Source organism: Microcaecilia unicolor, chromosome 9 (assembly GCF_901765095.1).
Source record: "Microcaecilia unicolor chromosome 9, aMicUni1.1, whole genome shotgun sequence".
Classification (NCBI taxonomy): domain Eukaryota; kingdom Metazoa; phylum Chordata; class Amphibia; order Gymnophiona; family Siphonopidae; genus Microcaecilia; species Microcaecilia unicolor.
The window spans coordinates 204,400,946-204,419,263 of record NC_044039.1 but is presented as its reverse complement, the minus strand read 5'-3'; the positions used below and the strand labels follow the sequence as shown (position 1 = coordinate 204,419,263).

General features: G+C 38.3%; 1 protein-coding gene across 2 annotated transcripts in view; it reads left to right on the top strand.

Annotated features, from left to right (window-relative positions):
- PPP4R4 (protein phosphatase 4 regulatory subunit 4) overlaps window positions 1–18,318 on the top strand; it is a gene marked incomplete in the record, with an annotated part of 442,181 nt that overhangs the window by 199,359 nt on the left and 224,504 nt on the right. For both annotated transcript variants that reach the window (XM_030214960.1, XM_030214959.1), the window contains 1 exon segment: window positions 924–1,097. In XM_030214960.1, the coding sequence (XP_030070820.1) occupies window positions 924–1,097 (174 nt within the window).

The following is an 18,318-nucleotide window of genomic DNA, read 5'->3' as shown; positions in this document are numbered from 1 at the left end:
CCAGCAAAATTGTGATGAGTGTGAAAATTATGATTTTAATATGGAAATGCCATCAATATACCTATAATTATAGTGACAATACTGAAAATCTTTCTTCGTAATAGTATCTGGTCTTCTAAAGAAAAGTATTTCTGATGAGAATGTTCAAGCTGCTGGTTTAAATGTTAAATTTGTCCAGTAAAATGGTGCCTTTGCGGCAGAAGAAATATTGGGGTTTCCCCCTTAAAACAATACTACATTTGAGTAAAAGCAAACCACATCTCATAGTTCTTTTTAGTTTTCTGATTTTGAATTGAAATACAATTACTAGATAAATTGAATTAAACTAACTAAATCACCACTGTAGCTTAGTAGTTATATTGGGTTTGAAACTGTTTTCTGTATAGATATTATGCTTTTTACAGTAGAAACACACACTTCATTTTATAAATTGTTTTAAAATATTATATATAAATTGTCACCAACCTCTGATACCTTATTTATTCAGTCTTCCAAAGAGGAAAAATGTACCCTATGTATCCTGGTAGTAAAGAACAAACATCGGAAACTGAGCCAGGACAGTCAAGTTTTAATAAGGCAATCATGTTGATTTTTTTTTTATTCAATTTGATTTGATTTATTTTATTTTGCCTTATTTAAAGCAGCATAGCCCTGGTACCATTTCCAACATTTGTTCTCTATGGGCTATACAAGGTACCTTTCCACTTTAGAATATGGAATAACCAGGGAAATTGGTAAATGCTTAAAATTATGTAATGGAGTATTACCAGAATTGTTTTCTTGTGCAGCATGTTTGCCCTTCACTCTCAGAGCTGTTTGAAATCTTCACTTCTGTTAAATGTTTTAAAATTCCCAAACCTTTACATTGTGGGCCTGATTTTGTTTTGTATTTTTCCCCATTTTCTCCCTTTTCCCCTCCCCAGGATGATTGCACAGGTGACGTAGGTCCCGCTGCTGAACCATTCATTGCTGCTCTTCAACTAGCAGGGATTGCCCCTGCAGTGGCAGTCGTCCTCCCTCTCCGCCCCGGGACCCAGATGCATCATTTCCGTGGCATGCCCATTCCCCGTCGGCCCCAATGGACAGGAGACTCGAATGTGAGTCTCCTGCATCACAGTACATAACACTGTGACAAACCCGCAAGGCCAGCTCTGTGGGCATGTTCCCTTAAAAAAACTAGGAGAAAACCCTTTATAAATCATACCCTATGAGGTTAGCTTCAAATAGTGGGACTCATCTAAAACAGTGAAACATCTGTTTTCCATATTCTATGTAATAATTTTATACTGGTTTACATTATCACAATATTATTATTTAAAATCAAAATATCTGCATTGGTGCCTTTGATTTTAATGAAATAAAAAATGAGGTTGCTTGAATTTGGATTTTGTTGGCAACATGTGAAACATGTAGAAGTACCAAACGTAATTCTGGGTGTTCTTAGAAAAACGGTTTCAAATTTTTAAATTAATAAATATAACAGAAACCTTCAAAACAATTTTAAACAAAAATTATCACTCTCATTATTCATATATATATAATTATTTTTTAAAATAAAATCCAATAAATTATAGAAAAATTTTTTTATGTTGTGCTCAGTTTTTGGTGTATTGCTGTGGACTGATAATCCAGGCTTAGCAGGAACACCACCCTTACATCATAGCACATCCTACCTCCATCCTAATAGTATTGTTCAATAGATGGGCAAAGTCCAAAAGAATATAATAAACTTGATGTTCAAAAAATATATAAATAGCAATTACTTAACTTAAGTAGAGATGTGCAGAAAAAAATCTTCTTCCTGCCAATTTCTTGTCCACTGCAATGCTTTTTTCAAAAAAATCCCTCTGTGCATTTCAGATCAGTTCCCCTGAAGACGCCATTAGTCTGGCGAAACATGGCCCATGTAGGGAATTGAAACTGCTGAACTGTGACCTTTATGGTCTTACATCTTGCACAGAGGGATTTTTTTGAAAAAAGCATTGCAGTGGACAAGAACTTGGCAGGAATAAGATTTTTTTCTGCACATCTCTACTTAAGTTAAGTAATTGCTATTTATATATTTTTTGAACATCAAGTTTATTATATTCTTTTGGACTTTGCCCATCTATTGAACAATACTATTAGGATGGAGGTAGGATGTGCTATGATGTAAGGGTGGTGTTCCTGCTAAGCCTGGATTATCAGTCCACAGCAATACACCAAAAACTGAGCACAACATAAAAATTTTTTTCTATAATTTATTGGATTTTATTTTAAAAAATAATTATATATATATGAATAATGAGAGTGATAATTTTTGTTTAAAATTGTTTTGAAGGTTTCTGTTATATTTATTAACATGTGAAACATGACAGCATGCCCTCAATTACAAGAGAAAGTATAATAGAGATTAAAGGACATACTAAAGATAGGAAGTGCTGTGCTGAGCTTAATATCTTATTGCCAAAAGTGGCCAGACTGGGTTGGTTTGAATTACCTGACAGATATATTTCCTGTTGGTCTAAGGATGGCACACTTCAAGCCTACTTCGTTAGTGATTGTTGTTGGACATGTCTTCCAGGAACTTGCCTAAACCTGTTTTTTTTTTTTAATACAGCTGTAGTAGTAGCCATGATTGCAGATTTTAAGCAGCAAATTCAGCAGGTTATTTGTACATTACTTTCTTACATTTGTTATAAATCTGCTACTACTTAGTTTTATGTTTCTCCTAATCTTAGAATAATTCAAAGGGATAAAAATTGTTTCCATCCTAATTTGTTCCACACAGCTTATGATTTTATAAACCTCTACACTATTCACGCTCAGCGATCTGTTCTCCAAGCTGAAGAGCTCTTTATTTTGGCCTTTATTCATACCATTTATAATTTTTGTTGCTTTCTATGCACCTTCAATAGTTTTGCTGTATCTTTTTTGACCTGAACATCCCGAACTGCACACAGTAATAATCAAGGTGGGTCATACCATGGATCCATACAAAGACATTGCATTCACAGTTTTTTTTGTTTTTGTTTGATTGCTGATTTACACTAAAGGGGCCTTCTACTGATGGGTGTTAAGCACATTCCACTTAACGTGTGGAAACAGGATATTTCATGACGACGTTAAGGGATTTTGTGGTAGTTTGCTTGTTTCTGCATGTTAAGGTGTATTACTGATTTTTTCTGTCAGGGGGCATGGCATAGGCAGAGAGTGGGTATGAAAGTGTTAGCCAGCTAATGCGTTACACTTACTGTGTGCTAACTGGCTAACGCAGAGTTAACTTTGGACTGCTTACCACCTCCTAAATAGGAGATACTAAGTGCTTCTGTATAACTGGAAGCAGTACCATTGTTTTAATCTGAATATTAATGCGCAATCTGCAATGAAGAGGTTTTGAGAACACTATTAATTTTGGGCATGCTGCACTTAAAATTCTGCATTACAGCACATTCAGCCTAAAATTTAAAGTCCTAAATTGAAGATTTCAATGTGTGGTCCACAGTGACTTAAAGATCGTATTCCTAATTTCCACCTCTTTTTGTGGAAGCCAGTAGTATCTGCATGTGAAGTGTAATTTTATGGAAGCCAGTTATATCTTCATGTGAAGTCTAATTTTAATGTGAAGAGCCAGTAAGCACCTGCTTTATGAAGACAATGGAGTAGCTTTTTAGAAAGGACATCCAACTCAGAATTTGAACATCCAAATCTGTACGTCAGATATGGATATCCATTTCTCATGTATTTTAGAACAGGATCTGCTGACATACAGCCAGTTCTAAAATACAAAAGAGATGGACGTCAATGTGCTGGTGTCAACAAGCATGAACATCCATTTTACAAACTGAATAGTCCAAATTTTGAACGGAGCAAAAGAGGGGATGTTGAAGTCTTTGTGGCAGCATAGGAACACCCATTTTATAAAATAGCCACATAGGCATCCATACAGAGCAGAGGAGTAGCCTAATGGTTAGAGCAGTGGACTACGAACCATGGGACCCAGGTTCAAATCCCACATCAGTTGTTTGTGGGGTTTTTTTTACTTTTAAGTTGTGAGCCCTTCAGAGACAGAAAATGCCTACAGGTTTTTTATACATTCAGGTACAGTAGGTATTTTTCTGTCCCTGGAGGCCTCACAATTCCTTTCCTTTTCTAATTGTGTTTAAATCAGGCATGGATGTTGCTTAAAAATACCATCTTAGAAGCCCAGACCAGATGCATTCCACATATTTACAAAGGTGGAAAGAAGAGTATTCGACAGCCAGCATGGTTAAAAGGTGAAGTGAAAGAGGTTATTAAAGCCAAACGAATGTCTTTCAAAGACTGGAAAAAGGACCCAAATGAAGAAAATAAGAAGCAACATAAGCACTGGCAAGTTAGGTGCAAAGCAATGATAAAAAATGCTAAAAGAGAATATGAAGAGAAACTTGCTACAGAGGCAAAAACTCATAGTAACAGCTTTTTCAGGAACCTAAGAAGCAGGAAGCCTGCAAGGGAATCTGTGGGACCATTAGATCATGAAGGAGCAAAAGGGGCACTCAGGGAGTACAAGGCCATAGTGGAGAGTCTAAATGAGTTCTTTACGGAAGAAGATGTAAGAGATCTGCCTGTACTGTACTAGAAATGGTTTTCAAGGGTGATGATGCAGAGGAACTGAAAGAAATAGCATTGAACCTGGAAGACGTACTGAGCGAAATCGACAAAGAGTAGTAAATCAGCTGGACTGGACGGCATGCATCCAAGAGTACTGAAAGAATTCAAACATGAAATTGCTGATCTGCTTTTAGTAATCTGTAACCTGTTGTTAAAGTTATCCGTAATACCTGAAGACTGGAAGGTGGCCAGTGTAATGCTGATTTTTAAAAAGGTTTCCAGGGAAATTACAGACCACTAAGCCTGACTTCAGTGCTGGGTAAAATACTGGAAACTATTATAAAGAATAAAATTATGGAACACATAGGTAAGCATGATTTAATGGGACAGAGTCAGCATGGTTTCAGCCAAGAGAAGTCTTTCCTCACTAATTTGCTTCTTTTCTTTGAAGGCATGAATGAACATGTTGATAAAGGTTGAGCTGGTTGATATACTGTATCTAGATTTTCAGAAAGCTTTTGACAGAGTTCCTCATGAGAGACTCCTGAGAAAATTAGAGTCATGAGATAGGAGGAAATGTTTTGTTGTGAATTAGGAGTGGGTTATTGGACAGGTTATCAATAGAAATCAAACAAAATAAAACATGGAAAAGAAAATAAGATGATACCTTTTTTATTGGACAGAAAACAGAAGGTAGGGTTAAATGGCTTCTCTCAGTGGAAGAGGGTGGATAGTGGAATACTGCAGGGATCCATACTGGAACCGGAGCTGTTTAACATATTTATAAATGATCTGGAAATCAGAACGAGTGAGGTGATAAAAATTTGTAGACGACAAAACTATTCAAGGTTGTTAAAACGCATGTGAACTGTGAAAAATTGCAGGAAGACCTTAGGAAATTGGAAGATTGTGCATCCAAATGGCAGATGAAATTTAATGTGGACAAATGCAAAGTGATGCACAATGGGAAGAACAACGGAAATCATAGTTACCTGATTTTAGGGTCCAACATAGGGGTCAGCACCCGAGAAAAGGATCTAGGTGTCGTTTTAGACAATATGCTGAAATCTTCTGTCCAGTGTGCGGTGGTGGCCAAAAAAGGAAACAGAATACTAGGAATTATTAGGAAAGGGATGGTAAATAAGTCCGAGAATACCATAATGCCTCTGTATTGCTCCATGGTGCGACCTCACCTTGAGTAATGTGTTCAGTTTTGGTCATCGCATCTCAAAAAACATATAGCGGAATTAGAAAAGGTTCAAAGGAGAGCGACCAAAATAATAAAGGGGATGGAACTCCTCTCATATGAGGAAATGCTAAAGAGGTTAGGGCTGTTCAGCTTGGAAAAGAGACAGCTGAGGGGAGATATGACTGAAGTCTACAAAATCCTGAGTGGTGTAGAATAAGTAGAAGTGAACTGATTTTTCACTCTTTCAGAAAGTACAGAGACTAGGGGACACTCAATGATGTTACATGGAAATACTTTTAAAACAAATAGGAGGAAATATTTTTTTCACTCAATGAATAGTTAAGCTCTGGAACTTTGTGCCGGAGGATTTAGTAACAACTGTGTGCTTCTCTGGGTTTAAAAAAGGCTTGGACAAGTTCCTGGAGGAAAAGTCAATGTCTGCTATTGAGTCAGACATGGGGAAGCCACTGCATGCCTTGGGATTGGTAGCATGGAATGTTGCTACTATTTGGGTTTCTTCCAGGTGCTTGTGACCTGGATTGGCCACTGTTGGAATCGGGATACTGTTCTAGATGGACCATTGGTCTGACCCAGTGTGGCTATTCTTATGCTCTTATGACTGGTAAACCACTTTGTTATGCGCCCATGAAGTGTGGTATATCAAGTTTTATAAACCATAACTCTAAAATGGTAATTTTACCTTGGTCCCTTGGTTCTCATGCCTCTTCACTAACCATCAGGCTTATCCTCAACTCTGCATGGTGGTCTGTTTGGAAGTTAATTAAAACGAATTTTAGTACCATTAACATCCAGAGTTCCTGAATCTGTCATAGAGCCCAGTATCCCTTGCTAGTTTCACATTCAGGAGATGGAGAGTGATAGTGTATCGCCCCCCCCCCTAGGTTTACATCACCCTACAAGGATCAAACAATAAGCCACAACCTATTAAGTTAACAATATTTAGTTTTATTGCACATTTCTGAAAAGATAGTCGTAGAGCTTTCCCAGTACTGTTGCGTGAGTAAAGTACTTCTCAAGTTAACAACATTTTTAAACAATTAAAAACAGCTTTAAAACCTTAGCCAAGTTACTAAAGTGCAATTTCAATTAAAACGTTTTCCTTCCCATGTACTTAGGATTCCATGTGAACAGCAGTTGAACATGGATCAGTCAGTTCTAAGAGATAGGAGAATACCGTTCGGAAAGGACGGGCAATAGCCTCTGTCGTTTTTGGCTGATCAAAAGGAAGTTGGGTTCAGATTCCCCCCAAGAACTTTCTTAATGTTGCTTTCTCTCCAGTATTCACAACTTAAATTCTCAATTCTACCTCCCCTTTGCAGGTGATCTTTCCTTAATTACAGGTGAGTATCACTCCACCCCAGGTAAGTATTTCCCAGCGTCTGTGTTCACTTTAAAGAAATGCAGCAAAATTAATAAAATTAAAAAATAGACCAGTGTGCCCCTTTCTTACATTGTGTACCGTTCAACAGATGTTCTTCAGCTAGGAACCAGGCGACATCTCTCTCCAGGCCAGGAACCAGAAGACAGGACTAGAACTCAGGAATGCCTACTGTCCACCTGGTTCCTAGCTGAAGATATTTGATTTTTGTTTAATTCGCGATCAGCACTCCGGGAATGCCTTCTTTTAATGCTATGCTTGTCATCAGTAGCACACAGCACATTTTGTAAGTCGTTGTAAGCCACTATTGAGCATGTTAAGCGTTTTTACTACAAACAGAAGCATTTGATTGGATAGTGTTTTATGGTAAGGGCTTTTGATTTTTCTTACAATGTTGTGATATTTAACATCTTTTAGAAGCTGACACTATTTGGTTTGTTGATATTTCAATGGTCTTTTCACACACATTCTTTTTCCAGACATGCTTGAACTGCTCCTGTCGACTAGTTAATTTTTCATAGCGATCTGTTGGTCTTTATATGAATGAGAACACACATACTCACTCACGATATTTGGTTTCTTATCGTTTTCAATTACACTTACAATGATTCTTTCCTTTTAGTCTTTATTACGTTAGTTTGATATGTTAGCGATTCTTGTTTTTCATGTTCTCCTTCCACACATACAGTACTCTTGTAGTTTCTTTTTCGCACTCGGGGTAGATTTTTCTATAATTACATTTGGCATTTGGGGTTGTTCACATTTACCCTTCCCCTCCCCTCCTTTTATTTACACCAGTTTATTATTCATTCCTTTTCACCTTCCTTGTTCATTATGGTTTTTTCAAGTTTTTTTCACATGTTGACAGGTTTTGGATTTCTGTTGATTCAGCACATTAGCGCTCCACTGAACCTTTTATTTATATGTTATCCACCAGGTATATGTCTTTCTGAATTATGCATTACATTTTTAGACTCTTATGTTTTTATTTATGTACTGTGGTGTTCAATCCATTATATAGCTTTGGTTGAGTATTCATTGATATTGATATTTTTTGAGTCATGGTCTGTTGTGGCATTAGAAGTTTTTTGTTGTTTTTTGAAATTTTCTTAATGATTAGTAGTTTTAGTTTTATTTTATATTCAATTTATACTGTTTACAGTATCTCCTCCATTTTCAATATTATCATATGTTTTTTGAATAGTTTTTTCAGTATATGTGTATATGTATATATATAATAGATGAAGAGAGACAGAGAAAGGGTCTAGGCCTTTAATCTTGATATACTACTAAGGGTGTACCATCATAGCGATGTACAAGAAAATTAATATGATATAAATTCTAATATAAATATTAATATGAGAGATCAAGAAAGGAACTCCAGTAATCAAAGGAAAGAGAAGAAAAGGAGAAAACATTCCAACAGGCTGAGGAATACAACCACATCCTCTTAGTCTGGCGCAAGAAAAGAGGATGAAGTAGGAAGGGGGGACCAAGGGAAAAAAACAAGGCCCGCAAAAATTACGGCAAAATTCCATACGCCTGGCGGAATAAGTAAGTTTTCAGTACTATCTTAAACTCTGAATGGGATCATAGCTGTCGTAAGGGAAGAGGAGTAGAGTTCCAAAGGACTGGTCTGGTAACAGAAAACATGGATCTCCTCAAAACAGTCAGAGGAACCAAACAAGGGGAATTTATCATCATCAGATGTTGCGATCCAAAACGTAAATCCTGAGTAGAAGAGTAGGGTACTAAGTATTTAGATAAAATCAGATGTTGGCCAAAGGTTAGAGTCTTGTGGATTTTACTACATTCTCTGGCAAGAAATTCCAGAGTTTAATTACACATTGAGTGAAGAAACATTTCTCCAATTTGTTTTTAATTTACTACTTTCTAACTTCATTGGATGCCCTCTGGTCCTAGTATTTTTGGAAAGAGTTGACAAATGATTCATGTCTACCCATTCCATAAATTACATACTGCTAGCAAAGTTCTGCCAGTTCATTTTTCAATTCTATCAGTACTCTGGGATGAATACCCATCTGGTCCAAGAGATTTGTTACTCTTTAGTTTGTCAAATTGCGCCATTATCTTGGCTGAGTATCTGCTTATACCTATTGTACTTCATTCTTGCAGAGGGTTCCTTAAATCACTTCCATAGTACGTTATAATTTGGTATGTGACTATTATTATCAGTGTTATATCTTTACTGTTAAGTGATTTTTATGTCTGATTGGGCAACAGTACAATGGAAAGTTCCAGGGCAACACCACTCCTTATACTGGTAATGATATTACTGAAACTTAGTGTTCACTGCCTCCATCTGGTGACAGGTTGGGGCGACACAACCCATTTGTTGACACTATCCAGCAGGAATCAGGGAAAGGAAATTTAGCAGGCAAGTACAAATTTCACCATCGCTACTGAAATATGCAAATTCATATTAAGGCAGAATTCTGCTCGACACCCAAGATAAGCACATATTTCTTAGCTGTAATTTCCAAACCACCTCAATTTACATGCAGCCTCATTGTTGTTTTATTGTGCACTAATAAAACTTCTTTTTCTGGGGCTTAAACTTCTAGATACTTAAATCCATCCAGGCCTTAATATTATTGAAGTCCAGGCCAAGCTTCTCTAAAGAGTCTGTAAAACACTGGTAGTAGGTATTAACATATTAACAAAGTGGATGACAGTAGCTAAAAACCATTGTGGCCTATCCAGTGTGCACAGGAAGGTGGTTAGAGTTGTACCTGCTGCACAGTGCAAGTTACTTTCCTTGTGCCGTTAATCTTATGAATCAGTTTTACTAATGACTTCATATAAAAGTTAAACAGCAAGGGGAAAATAAAGCTTCCAGCTTACTGGATAATGCCTGGATGAAAAGCCCCTTGTTGCCATCTTTCTGCAGTAATTCACCATAGTCTTAAGGTATCAAAACACCACAGAATTTCCTCCCCCCCCCCCCAATCAAACAACCTTAGTAGATTGTCCAAATGTTGATAGTCTCGGTGTTATTGAAAGCACTGTAAAACCAGATCATGATCTTTCAAAGTGCCATTCTCATCAATGAAATCTTATCAGCTGGTAGAAGGTTGCCTGCGCAGACAACTTGTACAAAAATGTCACAGTCAGCATTAGATGATGATTCTCCAACTAGATGGCACCAAGAGAGGGCTTGTTAAGAAGGGGCCTGCCTGATCATGGCTGTCTTTAATACCTACCAAAATTTACTTATAGTAAAATGTTTATTAATATGAATCCCTAGCTCCTGTACTTGTTAACCGTTGTATGCCTATGTGAAACCCTCAGCGGTATATCAAATGCGCTAAATAAATAAATAAATGAGCTTAGCAGACTTGATGAGCATTGTGAAATTGTTGGATGTACTGGCTTCACAATTTCTACAAATTCCTCCAAACCAAGCACTCTAAAACTAGAAAACAGCAAGAACAAGATAAGACTATCGGTGCAAACCTCAACCTCCACATGGGATGTTTGGTCTAACTCTTCTGTAAAACCAAGGACCCAAGATTTACAATCAGTCTACAAACCTAGCTGTACCAATTATATACTGCTTAACCATAAACAGTTCAGACATGGAATGAGTTTGTACAATGATGTGAAATAGGCCCCCCCTGATTTCTCCATTTATTATATATGTGCCACACTGAATGGTTTCTTATCTTTAAATAAAATGTATTATTAGACAAAGGGAACCTGAGTAAACACAACACAGTTCTTAAATTATTACTGTATTTAAGGATCAAAGTTTTCCAACACCCGTAATCACATATGAAAAAGTGCTCAGTCATCCAACTGACCACGTTTAATTGATAATTAGATTCAGGTGATGGAACTCAGCCAGCCTTGATTACAGCCAGCCCTGAACCTTACCATGAGAGTGAAGTAGTCACCACAAAGTTTCTACAAGAATACTACGTCACAATCAAAAGCCATTCCAGAAGAGATGAGAAACAAGTTGTTGAAATATTTCAGTCTGGAAAGGGTTGCAAAACTCTTTCTAAAGCTCAGAGACTCCACTGAACCGCAGTGCAAGCCCTTATCTCCAAATGGAACAGTGGCAACTCTTCCCAGGAGTGGGCAGCTTCCAAAATTTACTCTAAGGCTACAGAGATGTATCCAACTAAGACAGAGACTGGGCAAAAATGGGATTCATGGGAGAATAGCAAGGCGGAAACTGCTGCTATCCAATAGTAGAGTGATCATCTCACATTTGCAAAAACATACCTGGATGATCACCAAGATTTTTGAGAAACTGTCCAGACAAGTGAAAAGTGGAACTCTTTGACTAAACACATGTCCCATTATGTCTGGTGCAAAGCAAATACAGCATTCCACAGTGAGAACATCATACTAACAGTTAAACATAGTGGTAGTAGTGTGGGGATGCTTTGCTTCCTCAATACCTGGAAAACTTGCCATTATTGAAGAACCATGAATTCTGCACTTTATCAGAAAATGTGTAAGGAGAATGCCCAGTCATCTGTCCATGAGTTGAAGCAGAAGCATAATTACATTATGCAACAAGGCCATGATCCAGAACACAACAGCAAGTCTACATTTGAAAAGCTGAGGAGAAAAAAAATTCAAATTTTGGATTGGCCTAGTCAAAGTCCTGACTTGAACCCAACAGAGATATTGTGGCACGTTCTGAATTGAGCAGTTTGTGCATAAAAACCTACAAATGTGTCTGAATTAAAGAAAGAGGAGTGGTCTAAAATTCCTCAACAGAAATATGAAAGACTGATATCAAATTATAGGAAATGTTTTGTAGCAAGCATTGCTGCTAAAGGTGATGCAACCGATTATTAAGTTTGGGGGACAGTTACTTTTTCACATGAGTGATATTTTTATTTATTTATTTGTAGCATTTGTATCCCACATTTTCCCACCTATTTGCAGGCTCAATGTGGCTTACATTATGCCGTGATGGCGATCGCCATTTCCAGGTACAGAATTTCAAATGGTAATACATTTAGGTGTATACATACATGGTAAAGAGGAATACATTGTGGTATTGCATACCAATGATTTTGCATCAAGGTGCATACAGTGGTGGAAATAAGTATTTGATCCCTTGCTGATTTTGTAAGTTTGCCCACTGACAAAGACATGAGCAGCCCATAATTGAAGGGTAGGTTATTGGTAACAGTGAGAGATAGCACATCACAAATTAAATCCGGAAAATCACATTGTGGAAAGTATATGAATTTATTTGCATTCTGCAGAGGGAAATAAGTATTTAATCCCTCTGGCAAACAAGACCTAATACTTGGTGGCAAAACCCTTGTTGGCAAGCACAGCGGTCAGACGTCTTCTGTAGTTGATGATGAGGTTTGCACACATGTCAGGAGGAATTTTGGTCCACTCCTCTTTGCAGATCATCTCTAAATCATTAAGAGTTCTGGGCTGTCGCTTGGCAACTCGCAGCTTCAGCTCCCTCCATAAGTTTTCAATGGGATTAAGGTCTGGTGACTGGCTAGGCCACTCCATGACCCTAATGTGCTTCTTCCTGAGCCACTCCTTTGTTGCCTTGGCTGTATGTTTTGGGTCATTGTCGTGCTGGAAGACCCAGCCACGACCCATTTTTAAGGCCCTGGCGGAGGGAAGGAGGTTGTCACTCAGAATTGTACGGTACATGGCCCCATCCATTCTCCCATTGATGCGGTGAAGTAGTCCTGTGCCCTTAGCAGAGAAACACCCCCAAAACATAACATTTCCACCTCCATGCTTGACAGTGGGGACGGTGTTCTTTGGGTCATAGGCAGCATTTCTCTTCCTCCAAACACGGCGAGTTGAGTTCATGCCAAAGAGCTCAATTTTTGTCTCATCTGACCACAGCACCTTCTCCCAATCACTCTCGGCATCATCCAGGTGTTCACTGGCAAACTTCAGACGGGCCGTCACATGTGCCTTCCGGAGCAGGGGGACCTTGCGGGAACTGCAGGATTGCAATCCGTTATGTCGTAATGTGTTACCAATGGTTTTCGTGGTGACAGTGGTCCCAGCTGCCTTGAGATCATTGACAAGTTCCCCCCTTGTAGTTGTAGGCTGATTTCTAACCTTCCTCATGATCAAGGATACCCCACGAGGTGAGATTTTGCGTGGAGCCCCAGATCTTTGTCGATTGACAGTCATTTTGTACTTCTTCCATTTTCTTACTATGGCACCAACAGTTGTCTCCTTCTCGCCCAGCGTCTTACTGATGGTTTTGTAGCCCATTCCAGCCTTGTGCAGGTGTATGATCTTGTCCCTGACATCCTTAGACAGCTCCTTGCTCTTGGCCATTTTGTAGAGGTTAGAGTCTGACTGATTCACTGAGTCTGTGGACAGGTGTCTTTCATACAGGTGACCATTGCCGACAGCTGTCTGTCATGCAGGTAACGAGTTGATTTGGAGCATCTACCTGGTCTGTAGGGGCCAGATCTCTTACTGGTTGGTGGGGGATCAAATACTTATTTCCCTCTGCAGAATGCAAATAAATTCATATACTTTCCACAATGTGATTTTCCGGATTTAATTTGTGATGTGCTATCTCTCACTGTTACCAATAACCTACCCTTCAATTATGGGCTGCTCATGTCTTTGTCAGTGGGCAAACTTACAAAATCAGCAAGGGATCAAATACTTATTTCCACCACTGTACATATATGGTACAGAGAATTGCATTATGGTATTGTATAGAGGTTTCTAAGTGATAAAATGAGTTGTAGCATAAGTTAGGTCATCGACTATTGAGATGTCATCTTCAATTTAGGAAATAGATTGGTAGTGCGTATTGTGTAGCTTTCTTTAATAGCAGTGAGGTTAAGCAGTCAAGTGACAAGAGTTCAGCCTTGTCTAGTTCGTGTAAAGTCTATTTATTTTGTATTTAAGATGGAACATTATGGTAAGCCTTCTTGAACAGGTTCATTTTCAGTAGTCTACGGAAGATTGTTAGTTAGGTCATGTATTGATTTTATGGCCTTCGGTAATGCATTCCATAGTTGCGTGCATACGTAGGAGAAGCTGGATGCTTATGTGGATTTATATTTTAGTCCTTTGCAACTGGGATAGTGGAGATTGAGGAATGTTCGTGATGATCTTTTTGCGTTCCTAGTAGGCAAGCCTATGAGGTCTGACATATAGGTCGGGGCTTCCCCGTGAACGATTTTGTGGACCAGGGTGCAAACTTTGAACGCTATTCGTTCTCTTAAAGGGAGCCAGTGTAGTTTTTCTCTTAGGGGTTTGGCGCTTTCGTATTTCAGTTTCCCAAATATGAGTCTGGTTGCTGTGTTTTGGGCTGTCTGAAGCGTCTTAATGACTTGTTCTTTGCATCCGGCATAGATGGCATTGCAATAATCCAGATGACTTAACACCATCGATTGTACCGGGCTACGGAATATTTCCCTTGGGAAGAAAGGTTTGATCCTTTTAAGTTTCCACAATAAGTAGAACATTTTCTTTGCAGTATTTTTCGCATGGTCTTCGAGTGTTAGATTTCGGTCGATTGTGACTCCCAGAATTTTCAGACTTTGTTTCTTGAATAAATGGAGTAATAATTTAAAAACTGTGTCTATTCAAGTTACCTTTTGAGCTCATTCTTAAAGGACAGGCTTACAAAGTTCCATATGTTATAATGTAACTTTGTAAGACTAAGGGGCCATTTTACTAAACTGTGGTAGGCTCTACGCGCATGCAGCTTCTGCCCAAATGAGGCTACCACCAGGCCAGCGTGCTTCCTGGTGGTAATTTTGGATTTGGCGTGCGCCCATAACACCTGGATAAATTATTTATTTCCTCCCAAGCACGCCATTTCCAGCGGTAATCGGCAGTTGGCATGCGCCGACCGGTCAGTACATGTGTAGCTCGTGAGCCTTTACTGCTAGATCAATGTGTGACGTTAAGGGCTCAGGCCGGTTTTAGACGCGCTGGTTTCAGTTTTACCGCATGCCCTTTTTCCATCACATAAAAAATCCTTTTTTTGCAGATGCGGTCAAAACTGGCCTGGCGCACGCCTAATACTTGTGCCTACACTGCCTCAGTCCACTTTTTTACTATGGTTTAGTAAAAGGGCCCCCAAATGCTTTGAAAATACATCTCATTTGTCTAATGCAGTATTACATTTTGTTTAAAGAACAGAAACCATTCAGTGTGTCATTAATGGGTACCTCTCCACTCTCATCTCTCCCCGGGAACTCCATTCACTGGGTAAATCTCTCTTACCTGCACCCTTCTCCTCCACTGCTAACTCCAGACTCCGTTCCTTTTATCTCGCTGCACCATATGCCTGGAATAGACTTCCTGAGCCGGTATGTCAAGCTCCATCTCTGGCCGTCTTCAAATCTAAGCTAAAAGCTCACCTTTTTGATGCTGATTTTAATTCCTAACCCTTATTCACTTGTTCAGAACCCTTATTTTATCATCCTCACTTTAATATTCCCTTATCTCTTGTTTGTCCTGTTTGTCTGTCCTAATTAGATTGTAAGCTCTGTCGAGCAGGGACTGTCTCTTCATGTTCAAGTGTACAGCGCTGTGTATGTCTAGTAGCGCTTTAGAAATGATAAGTAGTAGTAGTAGTAAAGGGACTGAGCTGTGGAACTTTCTTCCAGCTTTTATAAGAGAAATTAAGGGTTATATGATATTTCATCACCAGTTAAAATCTTGACTTTTTATTAAGTATTTAGGCAGCCCTTGAATACTATTGGAAAAGTTTTGGAATTCTGGCCTGGGGTCTACTGATGTCAAAGATTAGTTAGATCAGTTGTATAGCTTCAGGGTTGAAGTTGAATGGGTGGGATGTGCAATCAAAGAATGTTCTCAGTTGTAGTTTTTACACGTTTTTATTTATTGTAATCTGCTCTGATCCTTAAGGTTGAGCGGAATATAAATGTGTTAAATCAAATATGTGCAGTAATAGGGGAAATCAGAAGGGGGAAAGTTTTTCACATCACTGTATAATAGTATGTTTGCCATCAAAGTGTCAGCCATGTAGAACCTGACCTCCTTGTTTTCTGCATTTTCTTTACTGGCACTAAATAGCTGTTATCTGCTTTTCTAAATCCTCTGCAGACATAGGGCTGTTTTACTTCTCACATAGATACTGATGTATTATATTGCATCCAGAAACACAAACAGCATCTGAGTTACCACTAATAAATCCCTTAGTTCAAGACAAAACTTTCCAACATCCAATTTATTCATATCAGCAGCCTCATGTTGCATGTCCTAACTATGGAGTCCTTTTGAAAAGTGGAGGTAGAGCCACCGCTGCTTTTGTCGCATGCCAATCTGGCAGTACCGCCAGCTCTCCGTCGGAGCCGGCAGTAATGCTGCCCCCACTACGCATCATTTTTGGCACTGAAAGTTATTTTAAATTTTTTCCTCGGGGCGCTGCCCAGTTACCACCAAGTTAGTGTGGGAGTCCCTACCGCCTCCTAATAGGGCCCCTCGGTGAATCTAAAGTGCCTGAAGTGCAATCAAAACATGGTAGCAGTGTCATGAAACATAACAGAATAAACTGAATCAAGTGTGTGTTAAAGACAGAATCAATCATACTGCTGAAAGCCATGTGCCAGTAGTCCCATAACGGAGTGAACTTATAAAAAGTCAAAACAGTAATAGATTACCATCAGTCTAAATTGGGCAGTGATGGAAAGACTTGAAAGTTCATAATTACAAACATAAAGCATAAAAATAAAAGGCAGAAAAAAATTTTCACAATACATAACATGCGAAGTGAGCTTACCATAACAAATAATCCTGCTCAAACGTTGGAGAATGCTCTAAATGGAGCCAAAATAAACCATATGTTTAAAAAAAACTGTTTAAAAAACATGAATAATCATTCTCCGTTAAAAAAACACTTAGTCACAGAAACTTACCGTTTGATAGAAATAGCTATAGAAGTCCTGCCCTCACAAAAAATGCCATAGGAAAAACCGCTAAAGTAAAAGATGATACATGCACAGTGTTCCAATTGATAAAGAGAAATCATTGCATCACTATTGATGTCATGTAGTACACTTTCCAAACAACTGATTGACACCATATAGCATAAAAAAATCACTCAATAAAAAGTCTTTAAAAATGGACTATGCAATCTTGTATAAAAGAATATTCGAAAAAGTAGTAGGGGAAAGAGGCTCCTACAAAATTTCAAACGTTATATCTCATTGAAAAAAGAAAAAATATTCCTCTCAGACCCACCTTACAAAACTTGGAATGTGACCGGAATACATTTCCTTTATTGCCCCAGTCTTGAAGGCCCTTCTGTGCTTTTTTTTTTTTGCTTTGTTTTGGTTTGTGTACCCTTGATCCCTCTTTTGTTTTTTTTTCCATATGTCAAAAATGTAACCTATATCTAACAGGAGGGTCCAGGGTGGGGAAAGAAAACTCGTGCTTAAAAACACAAAAGCACTGCATATTCAGCCTGATAAACTTCCTCCCATGGCAGTGGCAAAAAAATTCATCAAAATTCAGCCTGCTGTAAAAAGATTATTTGAAAAAAAAAAAAAAAGGGTTAACTGCCACACTGCCTCAAGGCACATTGAATGAAAGATAATATTATGCCAAACAATACATTAAAAATTAAGTCAAAGTTCTAAAAATAGAAAAATAGCTAAAATAAACCATAATAAAGCATACGCATTTATATTTCATAGAAACAGATAAATCCAATGCTGCATTCAGACTTGCTGGGAAAGCAGTGTCTAACTCAAAGATGGATCTGTTCATGTCTAAGTAGTAGTGTATCAACATTACCTCCACGCCATCCTAATTTAATAGTCTTCAATACTATAAATCTTAAATCAGAAAAGGTATGAGCCAGATCAATGCAGTGCTGTACAAAATTATCCCTCCTGATATTGCTCTTGTGTTCTATCATCCTGATTTTTACTTTCCTTACTTTTTTGCCAATATATATATCAAATTACATGGGCACAAAATGGCATTTACTACCTTTTTGGTGTTACAATTTGGACAAATGTTTTAAAGAATAAATTGTTTTGGTACGTGGATGAACAAAAACTTGTGTAGACATTGAGGAGGGGTACACAGAGCAGGAGCCACAGGGAAGGTGAGCCCCCACTGTATATCTCTTCCAGGAATGGATGCAACTCCAAAAACTTGTACTCAAAAAAGGCCACAGAGA